General features: G+C 46.6%; 1 protein-coding gene and 1 pseudogene across 4 annotated transcripts in view; both read left to right on the forward strand.

Moving 5' to 3' along the window:
• The window catches only part of RCAN3 (RCAN family member 3), a 33,092-nt gene that overhangs the window by 4,788 nt on the left and 3,869 nt on the right, over positions 1-24,435 (forward strand). For 2 of the 3 annotated variants that reach the window (XM_079130709.1, XM_079130710.1), the window contains exons 2-4: positions 2,952-3,203; positions 21,693-21,866; positions 23,117-23,288. In XM_079130709.1, the coding sequence (XP_078986835.1) occupies positions 3,006-3,203; positions 21,693-21,866; positions 23,117-23,288 (544 nt within the window). In that variant the 5' untranslated portion in view covers positions 2,952-3,005. The remainder of the gene's footprint in view (positions 1-2,951; positions 3,204-21,692; positions 21,867-23,116; positions 23,289-24,435) is intronic. The other variant, XM_079130711.1, reaches the window with a different exon arrangement.
• On the forward strand, positions 5,611-7,583 carry LOC306669649 (annotated as a pseudogene). Its single transcript has one exon. The product of its transcript is annotated as an uncharacterized misc_RNA (transcript).

Raw genomic sequence — 24,435 nt, forward strand, 5'->3', positions numbered from 1 at the left:
AGGTAGAAAACAGGAAATGAAGATACATCATTCTAAGATTTTTTTTTTTTTTAAGTTAGGTGAAGGATTGTTTCCTGTGCTCTGCTTCTTCTTTTTAGGGTTGGAGGAGGGAACATGAAACAAACAAAAATGTCTTATCAAAAATAGGCTGGGGGCCGGGCTGTGGCCCAGTGGGTGCCTCACCCGCCACCACACACACAGAAAAAGATAAGCTCGCCTTCTCAAAAGCTTTCCATCCAGAGCCCCCCAACATCTCAACCTCTTAAAAATCTGGGCACAGCCTTTTCCTTGCCTCTTTTTAATGGCTGGGAGGGAGCAGATGTTAACAGTGCCACTGAGAGCCCCTGATACTAGAAGTTAAATTGGGTCGGTTTTTGTCCCCTCCCTCTTGTGCTGATTGACTGGTTTCAGGTCAAGCTCTGTAGCTCCACTGGCGTGGCAGCCTGGCCCACACCTGCCTGTCTGGCTTTGTCTCTGCCACCCGCTCGGTCCCTGCACCGCACCGGCTTCACAGCGTGTGACCTGTGAGCGCGCTCATCTTTTTGTGTCCCTGTCTGCGCTCACGCACTGTTGGCTCGACCCCGAGCACACCTCATTCTTTTCCTGCTGAAACTCTGTTCATCCCGGACTTCTCAGCGCAGCCTCCTTGGAGGCTGCTCTCTAATCCCATGCAGAATTAAACTCCCCTTTGTCCACGCTGACGTGCCAGTGGGTCATCGTGGCGCGCTCTGCTTCTGTTCAGGAGAGCTTGTTAAGCAGCTGGGGGCTGGAAACGATCCAGGGCTGGCATTCAGGGGCACTGGCAGTGTGGCCAGCAGGAGTGCGTTGAAAATAAATAACCATAACGTGGAACAGAGAAGTGGCTGACTCAGTTGACATCCTGGTCCTTAAGATGATAAGGAAGCCTCAGTATGATAGCGTTTTCCACCCGCGCCACCTCTCCTTTGGCCCCCTCAGGCTGGAGAGCTCTGGCACACTGATCTGATTAAAGGAATCGGTGCAAAACAGTCGTAGGACCTGCCAGCCTCCCAGACAGGTGCAGCAGAAAGTCAGACCTGCAAGTGGAGACCTCAGGAGAAAGGGGCTGAGGCCGGGACACAGTCAAGAAGGACCCCGGACAGAGTCAAGAAGGACCACGGACCAGCTCCGAACCTCCTCTTTCTAAACTGTTCACCCCCCTGTCTTGGTGGGGGAACAAGATTCAGCTCTCGCTTCTCCCACAGCCTTGGTGCCATCCCTCATGGCTTGAGAATCGTGTAAAATGAGAGGCAGTGTTGGGGCACCCACATGTGGAGACCCAGAACTGAGTTGAAAACCGCTGGGGGTAAAGGTTCCAGCACGAATCTGACCCCCTGGAAGACCGGGAGGAGGAGGAGAGAAGGGGTGGAAGCCTCCTGCAGGCTCAGGTGTAAAGGGGGCGGAGAAGGAGCCATTGCGAACCGGCTGGTGAGGAGGAGTCAGGGACAGGTGTGACTTTGAGCGGGTGGGCAGCAAGGGCGGGCGGGCAGGCGCAGGCTTAGACCTGGAATCCGAGTCCAACTCCTGGAACCTGTTGCTGACCATAATGAGGACAGCTGGAGCTGAGAGAGAGTGGCAGGAGCCCAGCCTACTGGATTGGGGAGTGGCAGGTGGTGAGGAGGTGAGGAAAGCAAATGTGGATGACTCTTCCCAGGAAGCTGGTGGGAAAGGCGAAGGGGAGCCAGGTGGGAGGGGGAAGGGAGAATCCGGTGGTGGGGATCTCCAGCGCCCTGTCTGCCGAGGAGCAACTGGAGGTGGAGGAGCTGAGAGTGTAGCAGCCAGGTAGGAGTGGGGTGCTTTAGGAGGAGCCCCGAGGATGACTGGCACTGAGGAGGGGAAATGCTTGCTTGGGGGGGGCGGGTTAGGGTAGGAACCATGTCCCGTTCATCTAGTGTCCCCTGGTACCAGGCTGCAGGCACTCAGAATGTTTATGAGAACGAGTGAAGACTTTACTTCGTTTTAAATATTTTTTAGCTGTCGATAGACCTTTATTTTGTTCATTTATTTGTGGTGCTGAGAATCCAGCACATGTGAGGCAAGCCCTCTGCCACTGAGCTACATACTTTTTAGAATTAGTCTTGATTGATATCATAGAGAAATGGGAAAAAAACTACTTTATCCTATAATTATCATTGTGCAGTGGTCTTGTGTTCTTTCAAATAAAGCAGAAAAATCTCGAATTGGGTACCGACGGTAGCAATACTCAGGATCCCTGAGTGTTCCTGTGCCTGATATGCTCATTCTCAAACTGCCCTTGGAACGTGGGCTGGCGGCGGGACTCGGCCTGGCGGTGGTGAGCAGCCTGACTGCAGAGGGACACTCTCGGCTCCAGGTCTCACTTAAATTCGTGGTGTGTAAAAGTTCAGGAAAGGACATCTTTTGGATGGTCGTTTGTGTGGGGCTTGGCTCCTGTAAACATTTCTAGGATATAGAGAGCTCTCGGTTCTGAGTAGCAATGCTTAGAGAGAAGTCGTCAAAAAATACTACCCTGGCCAAGAACGCTCCGCAGACCACGCTCCAGGGCGCAGATGGCAGGCGGCTCTGCGTGGGTTTGATTCTGCTGTGCCAGTTTCAATGTTTTAGAGCTAAAACGCAAAACAAATATGTGCCAGCCGCTCTGGCTCACAGACTTCCTTCCTGCTGCTTGCCAGCCAGCGAACGAGTCCGCAGGACCTTGGTCCCGTGTCCTTTCCCAGTGTCACTAGAAGGCGCTTGCTCTCTTCATCTGTCCTGTAAGTCGTGCTAAGCCACTGAATTAGGGGGTGTGGAATTCACCTGTGAGGCCAGAGAGGCCTTGGTTTGAAAGCTGCTTGAGCTTTCCTGGAGAGAGTCACTCCCCTTGATGGACAGCTGTCTTGAGACTGAGTGATTGTGGCATGAAGTGGCGTTCAGAGTTTTACCTCTGTGTTTTCTTTTTTTCCTTTTACCTGTAGGTTCTCCGCAGAGATCCTGGAACTTGAAAAACAGAAAAGACCTGCTTTTAGAGGATGATGCTAAGGGACACTATGAAATCTTGGAATGACAGCCAATCAGATCTGTGTAGCAGTGACCAAGAAGAGGAAGAAGAGATGGTTTTTGGTGAAAATGAAGATGATTTGGAAGAGATGATGGATTTAAGCGATCTGCCTACCTCACTCTTTGCTTGCAGTGTCCACGAAGCAGTGTTCGAAGTCCCAGAGCAGAAGGTAGGCGCCCATCTGCCTACCCTGAGTTTCTAACCTGTAGAATGTGGGTTTAGGGGAAGCAGGTTTTATTGACCCATGACAAAGTCAGTACAAAAAGCTTGTCAACCTAAGGCCTTTGTGTTGGATTTGAAAAGAGTACAGGTGTGTACAGATAGGAAATATTTAAAAACCAGTCCATCTCCTCAAATATTTTGAGAAGCTCTGGCTTCTATTTATTTATTTATTTATTTATTTATTTATTTATTTATTTGATACCGGAGATTGAACTCAAGGGCACCTGACCACTGAGCCAATCCCCAGCCCTGTTTTGTATTTTATTTGCAGACAAGGTCTCACTGAGTTGCTTAGCACCTCGCTTTTGCTGAGGCTGGCTTTGACTCGTGATCCTTCTGCCTCAGCCTCCAGACTGCTAGGATAATAGGCACATGCCACTATGTCCGGCATAAAGCACTGGCTTTTAATGGACTTTGAATAAGTCTTATTAAATCTACTCATTCATGTATTCATTCTTTTTTGGAGACTGCAATTAAGGAAAAGCTCAAAATTTTCAGCTTGTCTTCCTATTCCCTGGGAGTACTCACAAAAGAAGTAATTCTGCTTTTTCCTGGGGCGAATTACATACAGCAATTAGGACTACTTAGAATTTCATTGTAGCATCATTGTTAAACATTTTTTCTTACTTTCGACAACTTGTCTGGGAAAAAATGATTCAGTTTGTTTCTTTAAAGGGTACTCTCCTTTAGTTCATTTATTATTTACCTGGAAAGAAGTTATATGTGATATGTAGTTTCTCATCATAACCTCAAAAGCCCTCAGGTCTTTTTTACTTTTTTTGTACTGGGGATTGAACCCAGAGGTTCTTTATCACTGAGCCACATCCCCAGCAATTTTTTAAGTTTTTATTTTGAGAGAGGGTCTCTCTCATTCGCTGAGACTGGCCTCAAATTTATGATCCTCTGCCTCAGCCTCCTGAGTTGCTGGGATTACAGGTATGTACCACCATAACTGGCTAAATATGCCCATAGGTCTTTTTTTTCTTTTCTTTTCTTTTTTTTTTTTTTTTTTTTTTTGGTACTGGGGACTGAACTTAGGGGTACTCAGCCTCTGAGCCACATCCCCATCCCTATTTTTAAATTTTATTTAGAGACAGGGTCTCATTGAGTTACTTAGTATCTCACTCTTGCTGAGGCTGGCTTTGAACTCGAGATCCTCCTGCCTCAGCCTCCCAAGCTGCTAGGATTACAGGTGTGCACCACTGCACCTGGCTAAGCCCATAGGTTTTAATCCCACAAAAAATAATGTATTCTGCCACTGTTCTGTGTTTCCCATGTTCTGAGACTTCTCAAAGTACATTATTGCCCCTTTAATTTTTTGTCTGCGCACTCAAACGATTTTCTTCCTGGAGTGGAACCCCTCCAGTTTGACTCAGTTCACCCTCGAGCATCTACAGTGTGTAAGGCACCATGCCACCTGCTTTGTGGACAGAGCATGAATCGTGCAGCTTCCGCATCCCAGGGTTTACAGTCCGGTGGCGAGATGATGATCAGTTATGATGTAAGATGGAATGTTAGCACTTTTGGAAGCCCTTGCAAGTGTTCCGAGGTATCCAAGGAGACAGGATCACACCAGGTAAAATAAAAGATCTCCTGAGGACTTGGCATCAGTGAGGCACTGTGGGAGGGAATTTTAGCATGGAAAAGCAGGGAATTGGGCCCAGAGGGAACAGACTATGCAAGAGAGCTGCATCAGGGAGTATGGACATGCCAGGCAGAAGGCAGTCCTGTGTGGCTGGCAGAAATCAGGCTGGTGCAGGGCCTGATTGTGCAGAGCACCGGGTCAGTTGCACAAACCTGCCCTCCATGGGGTGTATTCCCTACAGGAATAGCCATCGGAACTGGGTAGGAAGGTCAGCTGACCAGTGGAGGTGGAGTGGTAGGGAGAGACTCTTAGGTTCTCCAAGTAAACCTGCGGCTCATTGACAGACCCCGCAGTGGAGCAATTGGGTCCCAGTCCTGAACTTTGTGTCTTTGGGGGTCATTTTCATTTATAAATGCTATTTCCTGTCCCAGGTTCCGTCACAATTTGGAAATTTTGAACTGTCTTTCCTAGTTTTCCCCTCTTTTTGAGAGCTCTAAATTTTTGTATTATAAATAAGTAAACCTTGCTGTTTGTTGTGAGAAACCACACGTCTGACCTCTGGCCCTTCATGTCTTGAGAGTGGTTGAAAATATTCGAAAAAAGTGGCTCCCATGAATGTGTGCTGTGCATTTTTTCCTTGTCACAGCCCCTAGGCAGTGCTGTGTGACAGCTGTTTACATAGCATTTGCATTGAGTTAGGTATTTTAAGTAACCTAGAGAGGGTAGATGGGAGGCTGCAAAGCTTACCGGCACGGCACTCTTCCAGAGCCCTGGTGTCCGGGGGTCTTTAGACCAGTTTGTCATAAATTTGGACTCGTAATAATTCTGGCAAGAAGCCTCACAATTTAAACCTTTTTCAACCTTTTCTAACCACGGCCTAGGAGGTTTTTAACTTGCCAAAGGGGTGAGTTCTTGATGGTTTTTATTTTTAAAATAACCTGGGGGTTGTATCTAACCTAGATTCATACCAGAAATCATCTCAGCAGAAATTCTAGTAGCAGTGGCAATTCAGTAGACTTCACATGGTATGTAATTCCTCATCATAGTGAATCTTGGATAATCATTTCAACAGTATTATATGAAACTGTAAATATGTGTATGTGTGTACACACACACACACATACATATACAGGGATTATCAGTTGGATATAAAATGTGGCAAAAGCAAAGGGTTCGTTCATGTTTTGCTTCTGCTTTATTTTCTTCTGGAATCACCTGTGTTTTGTTGACTGTGCTGGAGATTGAACCCAGGGCCTACACGTGCTCAAGGCTGTACCACTGAGCCACATCCCCAGCCCTGTTTACATTATTTTAAGGCAGTCTCACTAAGTTGCTGAAACTTGGGATCCTCCTGCCTTAGCCTCCTGAGTAGCTGGGTTTACAGGCGTGCACTATTGCGCCTGACTTTGGAATCACCTGTTTTTGCAGGTGATCCTCGTGGGTACAGAACTCAAAAGAGTGAACACTTTTGATGGATTTTAGAAAAATCTGCCCTGATTGCAATTAAGCACTTTATTTTAAAAATAACTTTTTTCCTGACTTGAAAAGATTTTTGTCTTTATGGCCAACTCGTGGTTGAAACAAGCTTTTACATCTTTCTGAATGGTACTAGCACAAATATCACAGGTGCCGTTAACATATAAAGGCAAATTTGCTGGATTTGGGCTGTCCATCATCAGTGTTTCTTAAAAGCAGTGTGCATGTGAGAAGAAAACAATTAACCCAAAGAAAGTAAACCAGGAACATTCTTATTTCCTTAGCAATAGGGTGGCAGGTTATGGTGAAGGAAAATTGGACTTGCTTCTGATTTGAGCACGAGGTGTTTTCAAAATATGATGTAAGTTTTTATAATGTGTGCCTTAGGTCTGGTATCTGCGTGGACTCAGTAAGTGGTACTGAGAGCAGTACTCTAGACTAGGCCAGAACAGCCCAGGACTGGCTTTGTAAAGAGATGCAGCGTGGGTTGTGGAATACAGTCTCTTTGGATAAAGAACGACTTCTACTGACCTGTTCTCCTTTTATTCGAGTGTTTTTCTCATTTTAATGGGGTGTATCAAGACATCCCTGCTTGATCAGGGACACTCAGCATCTGAGTTCCCAGGGCAGAGTGACACCTGTGCGTGTTTGTCAACAGATGGATTCTGTGTCCTGGCTGTTGGTGATTAATGCTGCTGTGCTGGGACCAAGAAACAATTAAGAGCAGAGGTAGGGGGGCTGCAGTGGAGTGAGGTTCAGCCTCCCGTGCCTGCTGGCGGTGTGGCGGCCTTGGGAAGCACAGTGGCTGGTGGGCAGGTACATTGATGCCAAAGGACTATGAGCTTTCAGAACTTCTGGAGAGACTACAAAGTTCTGGTTGTATCTTTAATTGGACTCATACATTTGGGGTGGCAAAGAATCAAAAGCAGCCCTGTCTTCCAAATACCAATAAGGACAACATTCCTGAGCCAGATAGTCTGACACTTGCAAGTCCACCGAAGAGCCAGATCCAAGGGAAATAGTAGGCTTGCGACTTTCAGAAAGAAGCGACTTTGAGCCAGAACCTGATATCAAAAGAAGAAATGAGAAGCACCAGTGGATTAGAAAGAACTGGCTTCTTGTAGCTGGGGTGTCTTTCATAGGTGTCCACCTTGGAACGTACTTTATACAGAGGGCTGCAAAACAGTCTGTAAAATCTCAGTCTGGGGGCAAACAACAAGAGAGTACTGAAGAATGAAGTGAAATAAATGTTTGGAATTAATAATATGTCGTAAAATCATTGTATGCCGATAATCTTCAGAAACAGAACAATTTAATAACAAGTGGTGCATATTCAGACTTTGATTCCTGAAGAATGTATTTTTAATGTTAAAACACATGACAATGCAAATAAATAGAAAAATAAGGTTAACAAAAAAAAAAAGAGCAGAGGTAGGTTATGTTGTAAGTTGGAGATGTAATCTGAAATTTATGATTCAGATACAGTGACCCAAGTTCTCTCGGGGTCTGTGTAGTCATGTACACTATTTAAATTGTTCTGTCTAGTGCTTGATTCTACCCCCTTTATCTAAGGCAGAATAGAAAAATAAGAAAAACAAGTGATACTTGCAAGTTAGCCAAATGAACTGATTTGACTAAAATCAGTTGTTGGGTGTTCCAGCACTGTGTTCTACCCAGAAGTAAAAGCATTTGAGGAAAGTGATTTGTTGAAGGGGGACTCTAAGGAAGAATGTTCCTGATATTGTGAGCTGTGTTTTTAACAGCCTGACACATCATAAGATTTCAACAAAGGAGTATTTGATTGAATCTACTGTGCTTTTCTGGCCAAGAATTTGATAGGTTTAGTCAGCGATGAGGCTAGGTTAAATACTGGAGAACCTACTTTATCCAGCGGGCTCACAGTCAGGACTTGTTCTAGAACTCATTTTTCACTCGTACACTGGAAACTATAAAACCTTGATGCAAGGAGTTTAAAAAGACAAGTAAATGGAAAGGTGGCCCATGTTCATGAACAGGGAAACTCAGTACAGTTGTCCTCAGTGTCTGTAGGGAAGGGTTCCGAGACCCCCATGGATCCCACAGTCTGTGGACGTTCAGGACCTTATGTGAAGTGGCAGAGCCTGCGCCCATCCTCCCGTGTACTTTAACTCACCTCAGAGTCTTCATGATGCCTATAAAGGTAGGTCTGTGTTCTGCTGTATCGTTTAGGGAATAATAACATGGAAAATATCTGTAGGTGTTTTGTATAAACACAACTATCACAGGCTGAACTACATTTTTAATCCATGGTTGGTCGATTCTGCAGATGCAGAACCCACAGATACAGAAGGTCGGCTGATACTAGGCCCCAAATTTTAGATCCAGCTCAATACCTATCAAAATCCCAAAGGTTTGTTTTTTGTTTTGTTTTGTTTTTGGCAGAAATTGAAAAACCCAGCCAGATGCAGTGGCACAAGCCTACTGTAATCCCAGCTCCTTGGGAAGCTAAGACAAAAGGATCACAAGTTCAAGACCAGTTTGGGCAACTTAGGGAGGCCCTGTCTCCAAGCAGAAAGGGCTGAGGAAGTAGCTCAGGTAGAGCACCTGTACGGGCTCCTGGGTTCAACCCCCAGTGTGAAAAAACAAAATAAAGACGGGGCCAGTGTTTGCCCTGCGCAAGATGGCTCCTGCGCCTGCTGACGCCCGCCCGGCATTCTTTGGGCCCTTGACTTTTTAGCACACCAGGATATTCCGGGATGACTTGGTGCCTTCCCTGCTGCCACCCAGGGATCAGCCATCTTGCTAACGACTTTCAGTGAGGTGTTTAGAAGTCAAGGTGTGGGAGCTGGGTGTGCTCACTTCTCTTGGAGGGTCACTTGCTGGACGCAGCCAGGAAATGCAGAGGCCCAGACGTACTCACGGGTGTACAAGTGCAACCTGGTGCTCCCAACTCCAGGAAACGCATTCGTGACACTTTCCTCTGAGAGAGGAAATTTGCTTCCATGGTCTCATGTTCGTTTGTTCAGTCGCCTCCCCAGCCATGGTGCCGCCACCCCCTTCCTGTGTGTCCTGGGCCACCCTCCTGTACAGACACTCCTTTCTACAGCGTTCCTGCCTGTACCCTTCCCCTCCTTCCCTGTCACCCTGCCTGGGCTTCGGCACTGTCCTCCAGCAGCTCTGCCCAGACACCCTCCCTCTGCATCCTGTGTCGGGCTGCCCTTCCTAGGACACGCTGTCCTCATCCCTGCTGGGCTCTGACACCCCATGCCAGGCCACCCTCCACATGATCACCCCCTCACCCCCGCTGGGATCCCCACGCACATCCCCACACTGCCCATCAGCCTGTGCATGCTCCATCAAGTGGCCCCATTTAATGCTTCCTGATGGAATCTTCAGGAAGAGTCAGGAAGATTTTTTTCCCAAAACACCAAATAATGTGCCTCCTTCAGTTCCTTCCCATGATTGTTTCTGACATTCCTTCAAGTTTACCTCCTTTTGGAAAGAGAGGTCACTACCCTTCCAGCTCACTCCATCCTCTGACGTGCATGCAGGACACACTACCAGGAAGAGGAAGAACCTCTGCACCAGAAGAACTCACACCAACCGGTGTTCCTCACACCCTGACCGGTGCCGGGCTTAGCAGATGAGTGGGTGCATGGAGGGACCTCCAGATAGACTCGAGTAAGGTGCACACAGAAATGCGGACGAGCCCAGGGAAGCAGAGCTTCTGTCCTCCGCAGTCACTGGGCACACAGGCAGGCCCACGCGGGAAATGTGGTGGGTTTTTTGGGTTTTTTCCAATGGGTACCAGCAATTGAACCCAGGAGCCCTCTACCACTGAGCCACATCCCCAGCCCTATTTTGCGTTTTTTTTTTTTTTTTTTTTTTTTTTTTTGCGGTGCTGGGGATCGAACCCAAGGCCTTGTGCTTGCAAGGCAAGCACTCTACCGACTGAGCTATCTCCCCAGCCCCCCTATTTTGCATTTTATTTAGAGACAGGGTCTCACTGAGTTGCTAAGTTGCTGAGGCTGGCTTTGAACTTGAGATCCTCCTGCCTCAGCCTCCCGAGCTGCTGGGATTACAGGTGTGTGCCACTGCGCCTGCTGTTTTCATTCATCTTTGTGTGTAATCAGCCTTAATGAATGATCCTGTCTGTCGCCGCGGCAACAATCCTGTGGATATTTGTTACTGCCTGCAGCAACAATTGCCCGGGTATTTATCAGAGGCGGGCTGGGAATAAATTTCTTTTCCTATATTCACTAATTTATAGAGGAAGAGAGACTTTGAGAGGAAGAGAGGCTTTACTTTTAGAGGAAGTTTTTAGAGAAAGGCTTTTATGCTTATAGAGAAAGTTTTAGAGAAAGACAGGCTTCTATGCTTATCAGAGATTTATTTCTTCTTAGAGTTCTGCTGCTGCTTCTCTCTGCTAGCTACTTCTTTTCTCTGCTAGCTGCTGCTTTTTGCCTTCTGCCTACTGCCCACTTACATTCCCTCCAGGAGGCAGAGGGCGGGGCCACACCAGTTGAGATCAGGCGAGGAGCCAGCTGCCCTATCACGGCAAAGGTTAAAAACGAGCAGGTCCAAGCAGGAGCACTCGGGAACACCTGTGCACGTGTTGTGTGCATGGACTTAATTGAATATGGCCAATGACAAATCACCTGGGTGTGCTTAGATTAATCAACCTCCTCACTGCCGATGTGATCAAAGCAACCTCCGGCTGGCTGCCAGGCACCATCCCGGCACAGCCCACATGGCACAGCCCCCAACACCTGTCCTTCTGCTCCTCGTTTTTCTTACATATGTTGACAACTTTGAATCAGCCACTTTGTTTTAGGTGGCTTTTCATTGTCCCATTCTGGCATGGCACCAGAGGCAGGCCATCATCAAGGCCATTGGGAGCAGTTCATTTTAACCAATAGAAAACAAACAAACAAAAAAGATAAAATTAATAAAAGCTGCAGAAGTGAATGCAATGCACTTTTCCACTGTGTAGACTGACTGGAAACACAACCCTCTCCTGCACCCCCCTTCAAGTGACAGGGTCCTCTGCTTCAGGGTGCTCAGGACCATAGGGACAGTTCTGAAGGATCCTAGGAAGCTGGCCACCAATGTCACTGATGAGCAGTTACCTTGTCACCCACTGTACCAAGCCGCCTGGGACAGGTCTCCCAGGAGAGTGTCCAGCGGGGTGGGACTGTCAGGAGGGCACATTCTGCTCTCAAATCAGTGATTTCCACGTGCCTGCTGTCTGGTTCATATCGTGTCCTCACTGGGCATTTGCCACCTTCCTGGGATCCCAGTTTTTCCGTGGCGGGACTGGCCAGTGGACCCCTGGAGAGCGCTTCCCTGTTTGTTATGGGAAGCGGTTCTGCCTGGTAGAGAGCTGTTCTCGGGTTCCCTCTCAGCAACCCCAGGAAGTGGGCCTTTTTATCTTCCTCATTGAACTTGTAGGCACAGCAAAGGAAATTCACTTGCCCACGGTCACACAGCTATCTAGGAGAGCCAGAACCGACACCCAGACCGCAGAGGGCCGGCGTGCCGCTGCTGTACAGCTGACAGGCCATGGCTTCCGCAGGTCTTCCTGAAGTCACCGCCCAGGCTGCGGGCTCCTCCTGAGGCCTTTCTTTCGTGGTCTCCTGTTGGAAGAAACGAGCAGTCTCTTATTGGACCCAGAAGTATTTTATCCACATGAAAGGCCAGCGACAGAAAGCCACCAACCCTCAGGAGTGGAGCCTGTCTACTCAGAAGGGAGGTGGCGTGGGTATTTATGAAGCCAGTGCTCAGTCACCAAAATCACAGAGAAGAGGTCATCGGGTTGACAGTGTGTCTCTGACGGGCGGGTGCAGCATTCCACGCCCGGGGAGAAGAGGCAGGTATGCAAGATGGAGCCCCGGGCGGGGCTGGAGATTGAGGCACAGCCTGGACTTTCTCAGGACAGGCAGAGCGGGTACAGGTCGGGGGGCACCAGGCAAGCGGCATGGTGGGCTTCCTCGTGAATCTGGCGTGGACCCTCCTGGCTGACCTGGGCAGCCGTCTGTGCGACCCAAACAGCTTGCCTGGTCCTGGGGCAGTTGTGTGCTTTGCAGGAGGACACGGGGGTGCTCTTCTCACCCGGGATGGCGGAGATCAAAGTGGTACATCGAGCCGGAGGGCCTGGGCAGGTTCGGAGCCTGAAGGGTTTTGTAGGCTATTTTGAGACTTTAGATAATTGCCTACCTGTAACCTGACTGCCTCTTCAAGGTGCCCAGCGATGACGAAGGTAGCCAGTGGGGCAGTGAGGGGACATGGGGCTTCATAATCTGAACAACCAAACAACCTTCAGGCTGCAAAACAGAAACCAGCTGTCAGAAGCGGGTACCTCACAAGCTCAGCAAGCGCAAAGCCTGGTTTAATCCCCAGCATCGCAAACAAACAAACAAAGCCGTGCTTGTAGGGGTTCTCGAACTGCTTCTGGAGATCACATGTCTCCAAAAAGGGTTTCCCAGAAGGGCCAAATTAAGTGCTTTCTGTTGGAGGGCCACATAGCATAAGTATCACCGTTCGAGAACAGCGCCTTTGTTCCTTGAACACTGTGTGGCTGGACTCCTGACAGAGGCTGGACTCCTGGCAGAGGCCGGCCAGCCACTAATCAGCCTCGCCGCCGATGCCTCTTGGGTTGCGCTTGGGGTGCGCTTGGCCGTGGCTGTACTGCACTCCTTCCTGTGTTTTCTAGCTCTTCTGAGCTAGCACCGCTCCAAAGCAACTGGTGCATTGATAGATCTCTTCCAACTTACCTACAGAAGAAAGGAATTTTAATAAGCAGAATTACTACTAATCTAAGGATGTGTTGTCCTGATTCAAAGTGGGGAGTAGTACCTGGCTAGAGTCAGCCTCCCTGTGCTCACAGCCAGCTTGGTGACAGGCACTCAGGACACAGGCTCTGGTCCCACAGGCTGCTCTCAGTGAGGCTAAGGCCCATGAGCCTCCTCTGTCTCTGCAGCTCTAGCCTCCCACTCCTGCCTCCTCCTGTTTTCCCTGTGCATTTTTTATTAACTTGGTGGAAGTGTCCAGTTTGGTGAATTTTGTATGTTCTTGAATTTTGATTCAGTTACATGCTTCTTTCTGGTCTGTAAAAGTGTTGAAACCTCATAAATAATAAAGGTTATAGAAGGTTTTGAATTTTTTAATATGTTCTCCCACCTAGCACTTTTGAATTCAGGTCCCAGAATTCTACGAGTGCTGAGATTATCAAAGTTTTTAATTCGTCATACTTAGCTGTATGTGTGCCTTTTTCTGGTCAGTCAAGTCTTCCCCTCTGATTGTTTTAGTGAGCAGTGATGATTGAGAAGAAACAAAGGCAGTGTCTTACTTTGGGTTGCTATAACAAAATACCTCATGATGGGTAGTTTATAAACAGCAAAAAGGTATTGCTTACAGTTCTAGAGGCTGGGAAGTCGGAGATGAAGGCTCCAGCACATCTGGTGTCTGATGAGGACTGTTCCTTATAGATGGCCCCTTCTTTGTGTCCCATATGGTGTTCCTCAGGCCTCTTTCATGCAAATGTTAATCACATTTATAAGGGATAAATGACCCAGTCACCTGTTAATACAACCACATTAGGGATTCCATTTCAACAGGAATTTTGGAAAGACTTAGACCTTAGGACCACAACAGGCACTTGCCTGTCACCAGGCAGAAATGGAGGCCTTGCCCAAGACCTCAAGGAACCTGCAGTCCCTGCCCACTGGAGAAATGGAATTTTCTGTATCGGACTTACAGAAAGACGTAGGGTGTGGAAGTATCTTGCCTTAGGACACCAAGGAGAGTTTCACAGGGAGTGGACGAAGCACCGCTTCTCAACGGGGAATTGTTCAGAAGGGATGGGCCTCTCGCTACCAGGCGAGGCGGAGGGGTGCCGAAGGTCACGTCCATACTCGCTCCTCGGTGACAGGGAAGCTCCGCTGCTCTGGCACAAGGGGGCGGAGAGGGGCCGGGGGGCTTCAGGAAGGTCAGGACCACCTGCCCTGGGCCCTCCTCTCTAACTCCTGGAAGCCCACCTTCCCAGCTGGCTTTTCCACACGACCGATTTGGGGGTCCTGTTGCCCAGCTTCCCAGTGACCTCGGGCTCAGAAGGCAGCCTCCGCTCTGCTCGGTGGAAACCCACGCAGGTGAGAGGAAGAGCCCGGGCGGGCGTGAGCTGCGGGCGTGAGCTGCGGGCGTGAGCTGCGGGCGTGAGCTGTGGGCGTGAGCTGCGGGCTGTGCCGCGCCTGCAGCCTGCGCGCCCCGGCGGAGCCAGGTCCAGGCTGTCTCCATGTTGCTCGTCCCCGTTTTTTTATCTGAAGGAAATGTGCAAACACGACCTTATAACAGGGTGATGTTAATTTTATATCAGGAAATTCAGAAACTTATAAAAGTGAATTATTGCTGAAATGATTCTAAGGAGAATTTTGGTGTTTGAACTGCTGACCTTAATGGTCACCACAAGTCATTTCGGTTCACTGTCCGTCCTCTAAAGCCCTCTGTGACAGCAGGGGCAACTCAGGAAGGCTACCAGCCCAGGGCTTTTACCATTTTCCTCAATTAATATAGGTTGAGCAGCCCCAATCCAAAAGTCCCAAATCCGAAATGCTCCAAAATCTAAAACTTTTTGAACGTTGTGTTGGTGTGGAAAAAGTTTTGAATTTTACAACATTTCATATTTTGGATTTTTGGATTAGGGATGCTTAACTGGTAAAGTCTATGCAAATATTCAACCTGAGCCACTTCTGGTCCCAAGCTTTTCAGACAGAGATATACAACCTATAAGTTTTGCTCTTAAAAAATGTTCAAGTTCCTACTAGACCTCACAGCTAGATGTCACGTACTTCATAATCCATGGTTATGCCACATAAAGGAGAAAAATGAATATGAGAGGGAAAGAACAATCACAAAACTTAGAAAAACTTATTAATCAACTCTTGCATGACCTCATTCCTGTGTAATGTGTGTGTGTGTAAAACTGCGTGCACGCTGGGGACTAAGCCCAGGGTCTCTTGTACTGAGCATGTTCTGTACCACAGAGCTACACCCCAAAGCCCACTGTCTTCGAAAGTTCTTAATTAGGTCAAAGTAATGGATTTAGCAGGGAGAGACCCAGATGACCCCTGCTCTCCTCTGCAGGGTACACTCAGCTGTAGTATATTTCTGGAATGAAAAAAAATTTGTTTTGAAGGGCAGTAGGAAGAAAAATTTATACAAGTAACCGTTTACAAGACAGTTTGTGTCATATAGGCATTGTTACACTGAAAAGTTATTTGTGCTGAGGACATAGCCCATCACATAGAGTGCTTTCCTTGCATGTGCAAGGCCTGGGTTCAAATCCCCAGCACTGTGGGATTGTGGGGAAAACAAACAAACAAAACCAATTCTGAAAAGTTATTCCTTGTGAGTTATTAAGAATAATTAGCAGCAAGGCCTGAGTCCATGATCCCAGCCACTCTGAGCGGGTGGGAGAGGAGGAAGGATTGCAAGTTGGAGGCCAGCCTGGGCAGTTTAGCAAGACCCTGTCTCAAGAAAAGAGAAAGAAAGAAAGGAAGTACTGGGGCTATAGGTAGGGTCAAGCTCCCCTGGGTTTTTTTTTTTTTAAATATATGTTTTTTAGTTGTGGGTGGACACAATGCTTTTTATGTGGTGCTGAGGATGGAACCCAGTGCCACTGAGCCACAACCCCTGTCCACTTCCTGGGTTTAAGTCCAATTACCAAAAAAAAAAAAAACCAAACCCAAATCCTAGTGTCCTATTGTTATCCTGGACAAAGAAAACAATTACTGTACAGAATGACAGAATATGTCACCAGCCATGCTTAATTAGTCTGGCCTTAATTTCCATTTGTGCTGTGTTCAGTATTGATGTTTCTTAACTATCACTCATGGAAACTTTAATATCAAAACATTTAAAATACACTGCTATCAAGAATTTAATGTGATTTCACAACATCTTCATTCTAATTCTTTTTAAAAGCAACAAATCTTTGAAATGATGCTGAGGGAACATGTTTTCGTTTAAGAACTGATATGCTGTTTTAAAATTCTTTGTCTATGTTATGTATTTGTCCATTTTACTTTAATCTGTGAAAACAATAGTAAGTAAAAATAGGGCTTATCTTAAAGCTGACCTTCTTTTAAAGCTGCTTGTACCACATTGGATAGCCAGACTTAATACCAGGTCGAGTGTGCATTTAGTTGCTTAAATGAATAATATAATTTTTAGGATAGTTGGAATTTTCTAGATAACGAGGGGTATTTGAACATGGAAAGAATATTTACTTCAGGACAAACTTTTATATCTTATCTGATTGGAGAAGTCTTGCAGAGTGATAGGTAAGTGTTCATACGTGAGGCTCATAGGATTTACACTTTAGGATCAGCAGACAATTGAAACGGGCAGAGCAAAGCTAATGCGAGGATCCTTATTTCACTCCTGGCAAGCGGAGGGAGTATTTCTAGAAGCACCAAGAAGTTTCTTAAGTCTGTTTTGTTACCTTTCAGTTATTAAACTGTTACGTATATGGTGAAGAAAGTCTCATTGCTGTTCTTCTGGTAGCTGAAGTTAAGTTTTCTATTATCCTCGTTCATGAATAAATGAAAAAAGAGCCAGTTATTTTTTTTTCTCTACCTCATAGAATGACTCAACTATTTCTGTTCTTCCTGTTCTGATTCCGTTCTGTCTTCCATTAGTTTGTGCTCGCGTGTGTGTTGTGGATATGTGTATGGATATATATAATTTTACTTTTTATCAAAAAAAAAATCCTGCTGTTCTGTGAAAATAATCCCAATATAAACCTTGAGAAAAAGATTTTGGTTTTGCCTTCGTCATAGAGAAGCTGCAGCCACTGGGAATCAGGCATTTTTCTTTTTTAAAGGTGCCAAAAGCACATTAGTATCTCTCATAGGAATTTCATTCAGTGGAGGGAAGTGTGGGGCGGGGACAAAAAGGAAAGAAAACAGACATAAAAATCTGAGACAAATACTTAAGATAGTAGCCATCTAAAAATGTCAGTAATCCCAACCCGTGGACTGGTTCCTCCTTTAAAAGATGAACCGGATTTATTTACACACAGGAGTGCACACGTCCATCGTGTGCACGCGCACACAGTTCAGGGGACATATCCAAAACAAGGGTACAGAAAGGTCAGACGCACAGGATGGAGACTGCTCCCCACACCAGACTACGCTGGTGATAACAGAACCTCAAGAAATACAGGTAAAAACGAGCAGGTGACGAGGGAAAGTAAGTTCGCCGAGTAGTGGGAGAAATTAACCCGTCTCTCTTGGTGATCAGGAGTTCAGACAGACAGACAAAAAAAGAAATCGGGATAAAGAGCTTCCAACAGCAGGAGATGAGACACAGTGCATATTTACAATATTATACTGCTGGGCTGGGGTTGTGGCTCAGTGGTAGAGCGCTTGCCTAGCATGTGTGAGGCACTGGGTTTGAGTCTCAGCACCACATATAAATAAATGAATAAAATAAAGGCCTATCAACATCTAAAAAATATTTTTTAAAAAATATTGTACTGCGCAGCTGCAGACTCATGCTTTTCAAGCACATGTAGATTTATGGAAATTGGTGACATACTGAACCAAAAGCACATCTCAAAAATGCTAAGGGAGGGCTGGGGAGATAGCTCAGCTGGTAGAGTGCTTTCCTCCCAAGCACAAGGCCCTGGGTTCAATCCCCAGTACTGCAAAAAAAAAAAAAAAAAAAAAAAAAAAAAGCTAAGGTATTGGTCACTGTGGACAGCTTTTTAGGATCGAAATGAAAATAAGATACTAAAAAAAAACTTTTTTTGAAAAACTTTCCATCTATTTGAAATGCACATGTAAACAAATAATGAGACAAGAAAGCATGATAGAAAGCTATTTAGAATCAATAAAGAAAATGTGTATCGAAACTGGTGGGGGACAACTGAAGTAATATTTAGAAATATCTTCTTTAGTTATATTAGAAAGAAGAAAACCTGGAAAATTAATAGACATGCATCCATCACAAGTAGATAAAGAGCAAACTCGGAGGAAAGAAAAATGGGAAGAGCAGAAATTAATGAGACAGGAAATAAATATATGCAGAGCTGATATGTAAAAAAGTGATCCCCAGAGGGCTGGGGAGATAGCTCAGTTGGTAGAGTGCTTGCCTTGTAAGCACAAGGACCGGGGTTCAATCCCCAGCACCAAAAAAAAAAAAAAAAAAGTGATCCCCAGAGGAGAAGGACACACCTCTTTGTTTATTCTGGTGTTTAATTTCTCTCAAGTGTGTTTTATGGTTTTCAGTGCCCAGCGGAAAGGTAATCAGTCAACAGTTGGTGCTAGGGAATAAATGAACTGGAACCCTCTGGACCATGTAAAAGTGAACTTGAGAAGCCAGGGGGCGGTGCATGCCCGTAATCCCAGTGACTGAGAAGGAGGCCGAGGCAGGAGGATCACAGGTTCAAAACCAGCCTCAGCAACTTAGTGCGGCCCTAAGCGACTCAGCGAGACCCTGTCTCAAAATAAAAAATAAAATGGACTGGGGGTGTGACTCAGTGGTTAAGCACCCAGGTTCAATCCCTGCTACCAAAAGAAAAAAAAAAAAATTGAAGTGGAATGTAATGTAAGAACTAATCTATAAGAAAACAGAAGGAAATACTTGCATTTATTTATTTTTATGTGGTGCTGAGGATCGAACCCAGTGCTTCCCACACGCAAGGCGAGCGCTCTGCCACTGAGCCACAACCCCAGCCCCAGAAGAAAATATTAATGATATCAGATGGGGCAGAGATGTCTTAAACATGACACAAAAGGCATGAAGTATAAAAATATAGTCAACAAATTGGATTTAATCAGTTTTTTCCCCAGTGCCAGGAATTGAACCCAGGGGCACTTGACCACTGAGCCACATTCCTAGCCCAGCCCTATTTTGTATTTATGGCTCTCCATAAATATAGGGTCTCACTGTTGCTAAGCCTGGCACAACTTTTTTAAGAACTTACTTTTCAAAAGACACTGCTCCAAAATGAAAAAGTGAAGCAACAGCTAAGGAGAAAATATTTGGAAAACCTACATTCGACAAAGAGCTTATACCTCAGATCCGTAAAGGAACTCTTACGCCTTAATGAGAAGACAGCCCAGGTTAAAAACGGACAGAGATTTGAGCAGTCATTGATCCAGAAGTGACAGAGATGGCAGAGAAGCTTATGAAAAGATCACAGTATCAGTAATCACTGGGGAAATGCAAAATAAAATTACAGTGAGCTGGTACTGCCCACCCGCCAGAATGGCTAAAATCAAAAGGACTGATCAGACCAAGTGTCGGTGAGGACGCGGGGCAACTGGACGGCTCAGGGCCTGTTGCGGAAGTGTGCGGCAGTACGGCCACTCTAGAAGGCAGTGTGGCAGTGTCCGAGAAGTAGATGACATCCCTAACACACATCCGGCCCCTCCAATCTGGGTATGTGCCCAAAAGAAATAAAAACAACACAAAACCTCATACCGAGAGGTTTACAGCAGCTTTACCGGTAATAGTTCAAACCTGGAAACAACCCAGACGTCCAGCAGCAGATAAATGGATAAGGACCCAAATAGAATTCTGCTTGACCCAGGAGCAAAATCAGCACCCAGTGTGGATGAATCCCAGAAGGGTTGCACCTGGCGAAAGAAGCCAGATGCTCCCAGAGGGACGGATATGCTCCATCACTCGATTTGTAGAAAATGCAGTCCAGTTTGTAGCGGGGGAGCAGGGTGGAAGCCACCTCGTGGCAAGCCTTCACTTATGGGGAACGACATTATTCATATATAATTTTATATTGAATGAAGACGTACGTGTGAAAGATAAAACCACAGAACTTGGAGAAGGCTGTGTAGGAGAATTTTGACGCAGGAGAGGAAAGCCTTCATAGGTTCAGTCATGTTCAAATTTAAAATTTTTGTTTCAAAAAGGGGGGGAAACACCACAGTGAAAAGAACTGGGAGAAAAGATATTCGTGGCACATATAAAGAATTAGTATCTCGATAGAACTTCCATGACTCAGTTTTTAAAAAAGATGACCCAGTAGAAAAGTGAGCAGGAGACACGAACACGCTATAACCTGTTGTTGTTCAGTAACTAGTTAAAACAGGTGGTGAGGCTCCCGAAGGTCACAAGTTCGAGGCTGACCTTAGCAACGAAGACCCCCGTCTCGCTCAGCAGTTTTGGGGCTGGGGATGGAGGTCAGTGGTGGAGTACCCTGAGTTCAATCCCCAGTACCAAAAAGAAGGAGCTGGGGTTGTGGGGAGAGAAGAAACCAAATAATAAATGTGAAGAGGCTCAATCATTCAAGGAAATATGAATTATTGTCAAAGCTAGAGAGGCCATTTCCTGTCCCAGACCTCATGAATTAACTGACAAGGGTAGGCAGAAATGTGAAACAAGCAGAACACATTTCTGCTCTTAGAGAATAAATGGTACAAACACGTTGGGAAACTATCTTGCATTGTCTATTAAAGATGTGCCTGGGCTGGGGCTGGGGCTCAGTGGTGGAACGCTTGCCTAGCATTGTGAGGCACTGGGTTCGATTCTCAGCACCACATATAAATAAGTGAATAAAATAAAGGTCCATCAACAAATAAAAAAGTTAAAAAATAAAAAAGATGTGCCAACCCCAAGGCCCAAAGACGTATGTATATGCACCAGAGAATCTCACACACGTGGGTACCAACATCTTTGTACAAGAATGTTCACTGCAGCAACTTAGTAGTAAAAAACTGGAGGCAGTTCAATTCACCACGGTGTTGGAATAGCTAAACTGCAGTGTGGTTCAGCCATAGAATATTAAATAGCCCTGAAAAAGAACACATTAACAGAGGAACAGGTAGAATCCTAAGAACACAATCTAAGCAAAATCACAAGTCGTGGAAGTCTGTGTCCATTTTTAAGGACACAGAAAAATGTCGTGAAACTATGAAAAGAAAACAAGAGAATACTCACAAAATTCTAGAAATTAGGGTGGAGGAATAGAATGTGATAAGGAAAAAAAACTGGCATTGGAGACTTCAAAACAGTGGTCATGTTCTTGTTCTGTCATTGGACATTTGTAGCATATTTATACCTTGTATTTATAGCATTTGAATCTACACAGTATTTAATAAAGTCCATTTTATTTAAGGTAAGTGCAAATTGCAGAATTTAACATATGAATTCCAGGATCATAAATCTTGCATGCCTACAGGAGAAGTCTGCTTTTTTGGGGAAAAGATAACTCCTAGTGAGTTTTACCCTCTTACTTCTGTTGAGTGATTTAAATTTCCTTTGGTTAAACGGACAGTGATTTCCTCGCCCTGTATTGCGTGCACATGGAACGGAGCCTTAAAATCTACTTTTTCTCCTTTCCCCACGCTCCGTACCCTGCTGCTCCTCCCTTTACAGGAGAGATTCCAAGCCCTTTTCACCCTCTACGATGACCGCGTTACCTTTCAGTTATTCAAAAGCTTTCGAAGAGTCAGGATAAATTTCAGCAAGCCCGAGGCGGCCGCGCGCGCTCGCATCGAGCTCCACGAAACCGACTTCCACGGGAAGAAGCTGAAGCTGTATTTCGCACAGGTACCTTGCCGCCCGCAGGGGGCGCTCTCTCCTTCCTCCCCCGCGAGTACTTCCTGCTCTCCCTTTTCCGTCCCATCCTATCAGAGGTTTTTGAAACGAACGATCCCAGCCAGCAAGATCATGTAAAATGTCCCTTTCGTGGGCCCACGACTTTATTCACCTCTTAACTTGGTTTTGCTGTAACGAGTAGTTTAAGGAATTCCTTTGCCCGGCAGCTTTGTTCAGCGGAGGGCTCTGCGAGGGCGCAGCCCTGGGACGCTGTGGTTAGGGAATTAATTTTTTCCCTCTGTATCTGGCACTGAGGATGCGACATCCTCCTGAGACTGGAGAGAGACGTCTCTCTGATCACTTTCTGGGTTTTGATTCAGGCTGTGGGCGGTTGGCCCTGGTCCTCTGATCCTGCAAGGGTGTGGCTCTATCATAAACCAGTCCCCACCCCCCAAAGAAGTCATTGGAACGAAGTCATTGGGTCTCTTCTCATGAAAGAAGTATACTATTAAAAAAAAAGCATTCCCGCCCGCCTTGGTCTCAGCTTCTAAGTGAACAGCGAGAGGGTTGTCATCCTGCGTTCCAGGTGCTGCCTAATGAAGGAGCTGTGTGGACAGTTCCCAGTCTCCTTTGAGAAGGAGTTCAGAATCAGACGACACAGTCACGTGTCTTCTCAGAAGGGGGTTTGGCAGGGGGCTGGCTCTGCGTCACTAGAGCAAACCCCTGGGGACCGGACCTATAACCAGAAGAGGGTGCTTTGGCTCCGGTTTGGAGGTTTCTGTGGGTGATCGCAGGCCCCTTGCTTTGAGGCCTGCGGTGAGGGCAGCACCTTGTGGCCACAGCTCGGGGAGCAGAGCCACTCACCTCGTGTTCAGGAAGCAGGAAGGAAAGAGGCAGGAGTCCCAGGGTCCCCTTCAAGGCACTGAAGACCTCCCATTAGCGCCACGTCCTGCGGGCTGTCCCAGAGGGTCACCGAGGAGCAGGCCCTGAGCTCGTGGACCTTTGGGAAGCGTCACTGCTTTGCCTCTCCCTGCTTATTGTTCATTCATTCATTCTTCTGCCCATCTCATATTTAATAAGCACCTGATATATGTGGCCCCGTGCAGCGATCCAAATGGACCCCATCCCACCTTCTTGGAGATTGTAGACCATTTAAGAGCAAGTTTACATTTTCTCTGAAACACTAACAATTCATGTAAAGATGGCAATAAAGAAAAATCGCCAGGTCTGCAAAGTGGCTGTGAGTCTCTCCCTTCCTGCAGGTGCAGATGTCCAGTGAGGCCCGGGACAAGTCCTACCTACTGCCACCACAGCCTGCCAAGCAGTTCCTCATCTCCCCTCCAGCGTCCCCTCCAGTGGGATGGAAGCAGAGCCAAGACGCCATGCCTGTGATAAATTACGACCTTCTCTGTGCCGTTTCCAAACTGGGGCCAGGTAACAGACTTTGGTTTTTCCTGTTTTTGACCCCAGACACTTTTGTATCAGAGACCGCATTCAGCATGGTGTGTTCTAGCCTCCCGGGTGCACAGTGAGAATGGAAGATGCAGCCGCCCCAGCCTGGGCCCAGGTTCCAGCCGTGCACTCTCTAGTTCTGAGGTCCTGAGCAAGTTCCAAAGCCTCAGATTTCTGAGCCTTGGTTTCTTTCCTCCATAAAGTAGAGATAACCCTAATATATTCAGTTATAGTCCTAATATTCACTGTGATTATGGGGATTAAATTATATATGCATGACACTCAATAGTACTGATTTTTTTTCTTGGTGCCAGGGATTAAACTCAGGGCCGCTGCTGAGCCACATCAGCAGCACTCTTTTTTTTTGTTGTTGTTGTTTGTTTGTTTGTTTGTTTGTTTGTTGTATTTAAAAGACAGGGTCTCTCTAAGTTGCTGAGGCTGGCTTTGAACTTCCATCCTCCTGCCTCAGCCTCCTGAGCCGCTGGGATTACAGGCAGGTGCACCACACCAGTTCGATATTACTGTAATTTTCACTGTTACAAATTCTTCTAGGACCAGTATTAGGTGCCTTCTCTCTCGGGCCCCATCATGTTCAGACAAATGACCACTACTTCGAGTGTGTCTCAGGGACTTAGTAGCCAGGTCACATCATCCCTTCCAAATTCTTCTCTGGGCTTGTATTTGTTATATTGCTTCTCTAATCTCTCTCTACCTGCCCTATCCTTTAAAGTACCTAAGAAAGAGATCCCATGTCCACCCAGGGCAACCTGCACCTCCAGGTGTAGGGGTTGGGGTGCCTTAGAGAAGGGGCAGGTGCTGTTTTTAGACATCAGAGTCCCCTTTAGACGTCTGAGGGTCCAGGATAGAGAGATTGCCAGTGCTGCCCGGAGCCCTACCAGCGTCTCTCGGGGACACTGAAGCCATCGAGAGGTCAAGCAGGTTCCCTGGTATCCCTCACGAAACAGTACGGGGCACTTCCATGTTAAGGCCCGAAACAACACTGTAGGAGCCTTGAATTGTCGCCTCTCTAACCGCAAAGCAAGATAAAGTACTCCGCCAGAGGATTTAGAGACCTTTAAAAATCAGATAGTAAACCTGCCAATAGAGCAAGCTGTGCAGGGGACCAGCG

The sequence above is a fragment of the Sciurus vulgaris genome, assembly GCF_902686455.1.
Source record: "Sciurus vulgaris genome assembly, chromosome: 1".
Classification (NCBI taxonomy): Eukaryota; Metazoa; Chordata; class Mammalia; order Rodentia; family Sciuridae; genus Sciurus; species Sciurus vulgaris.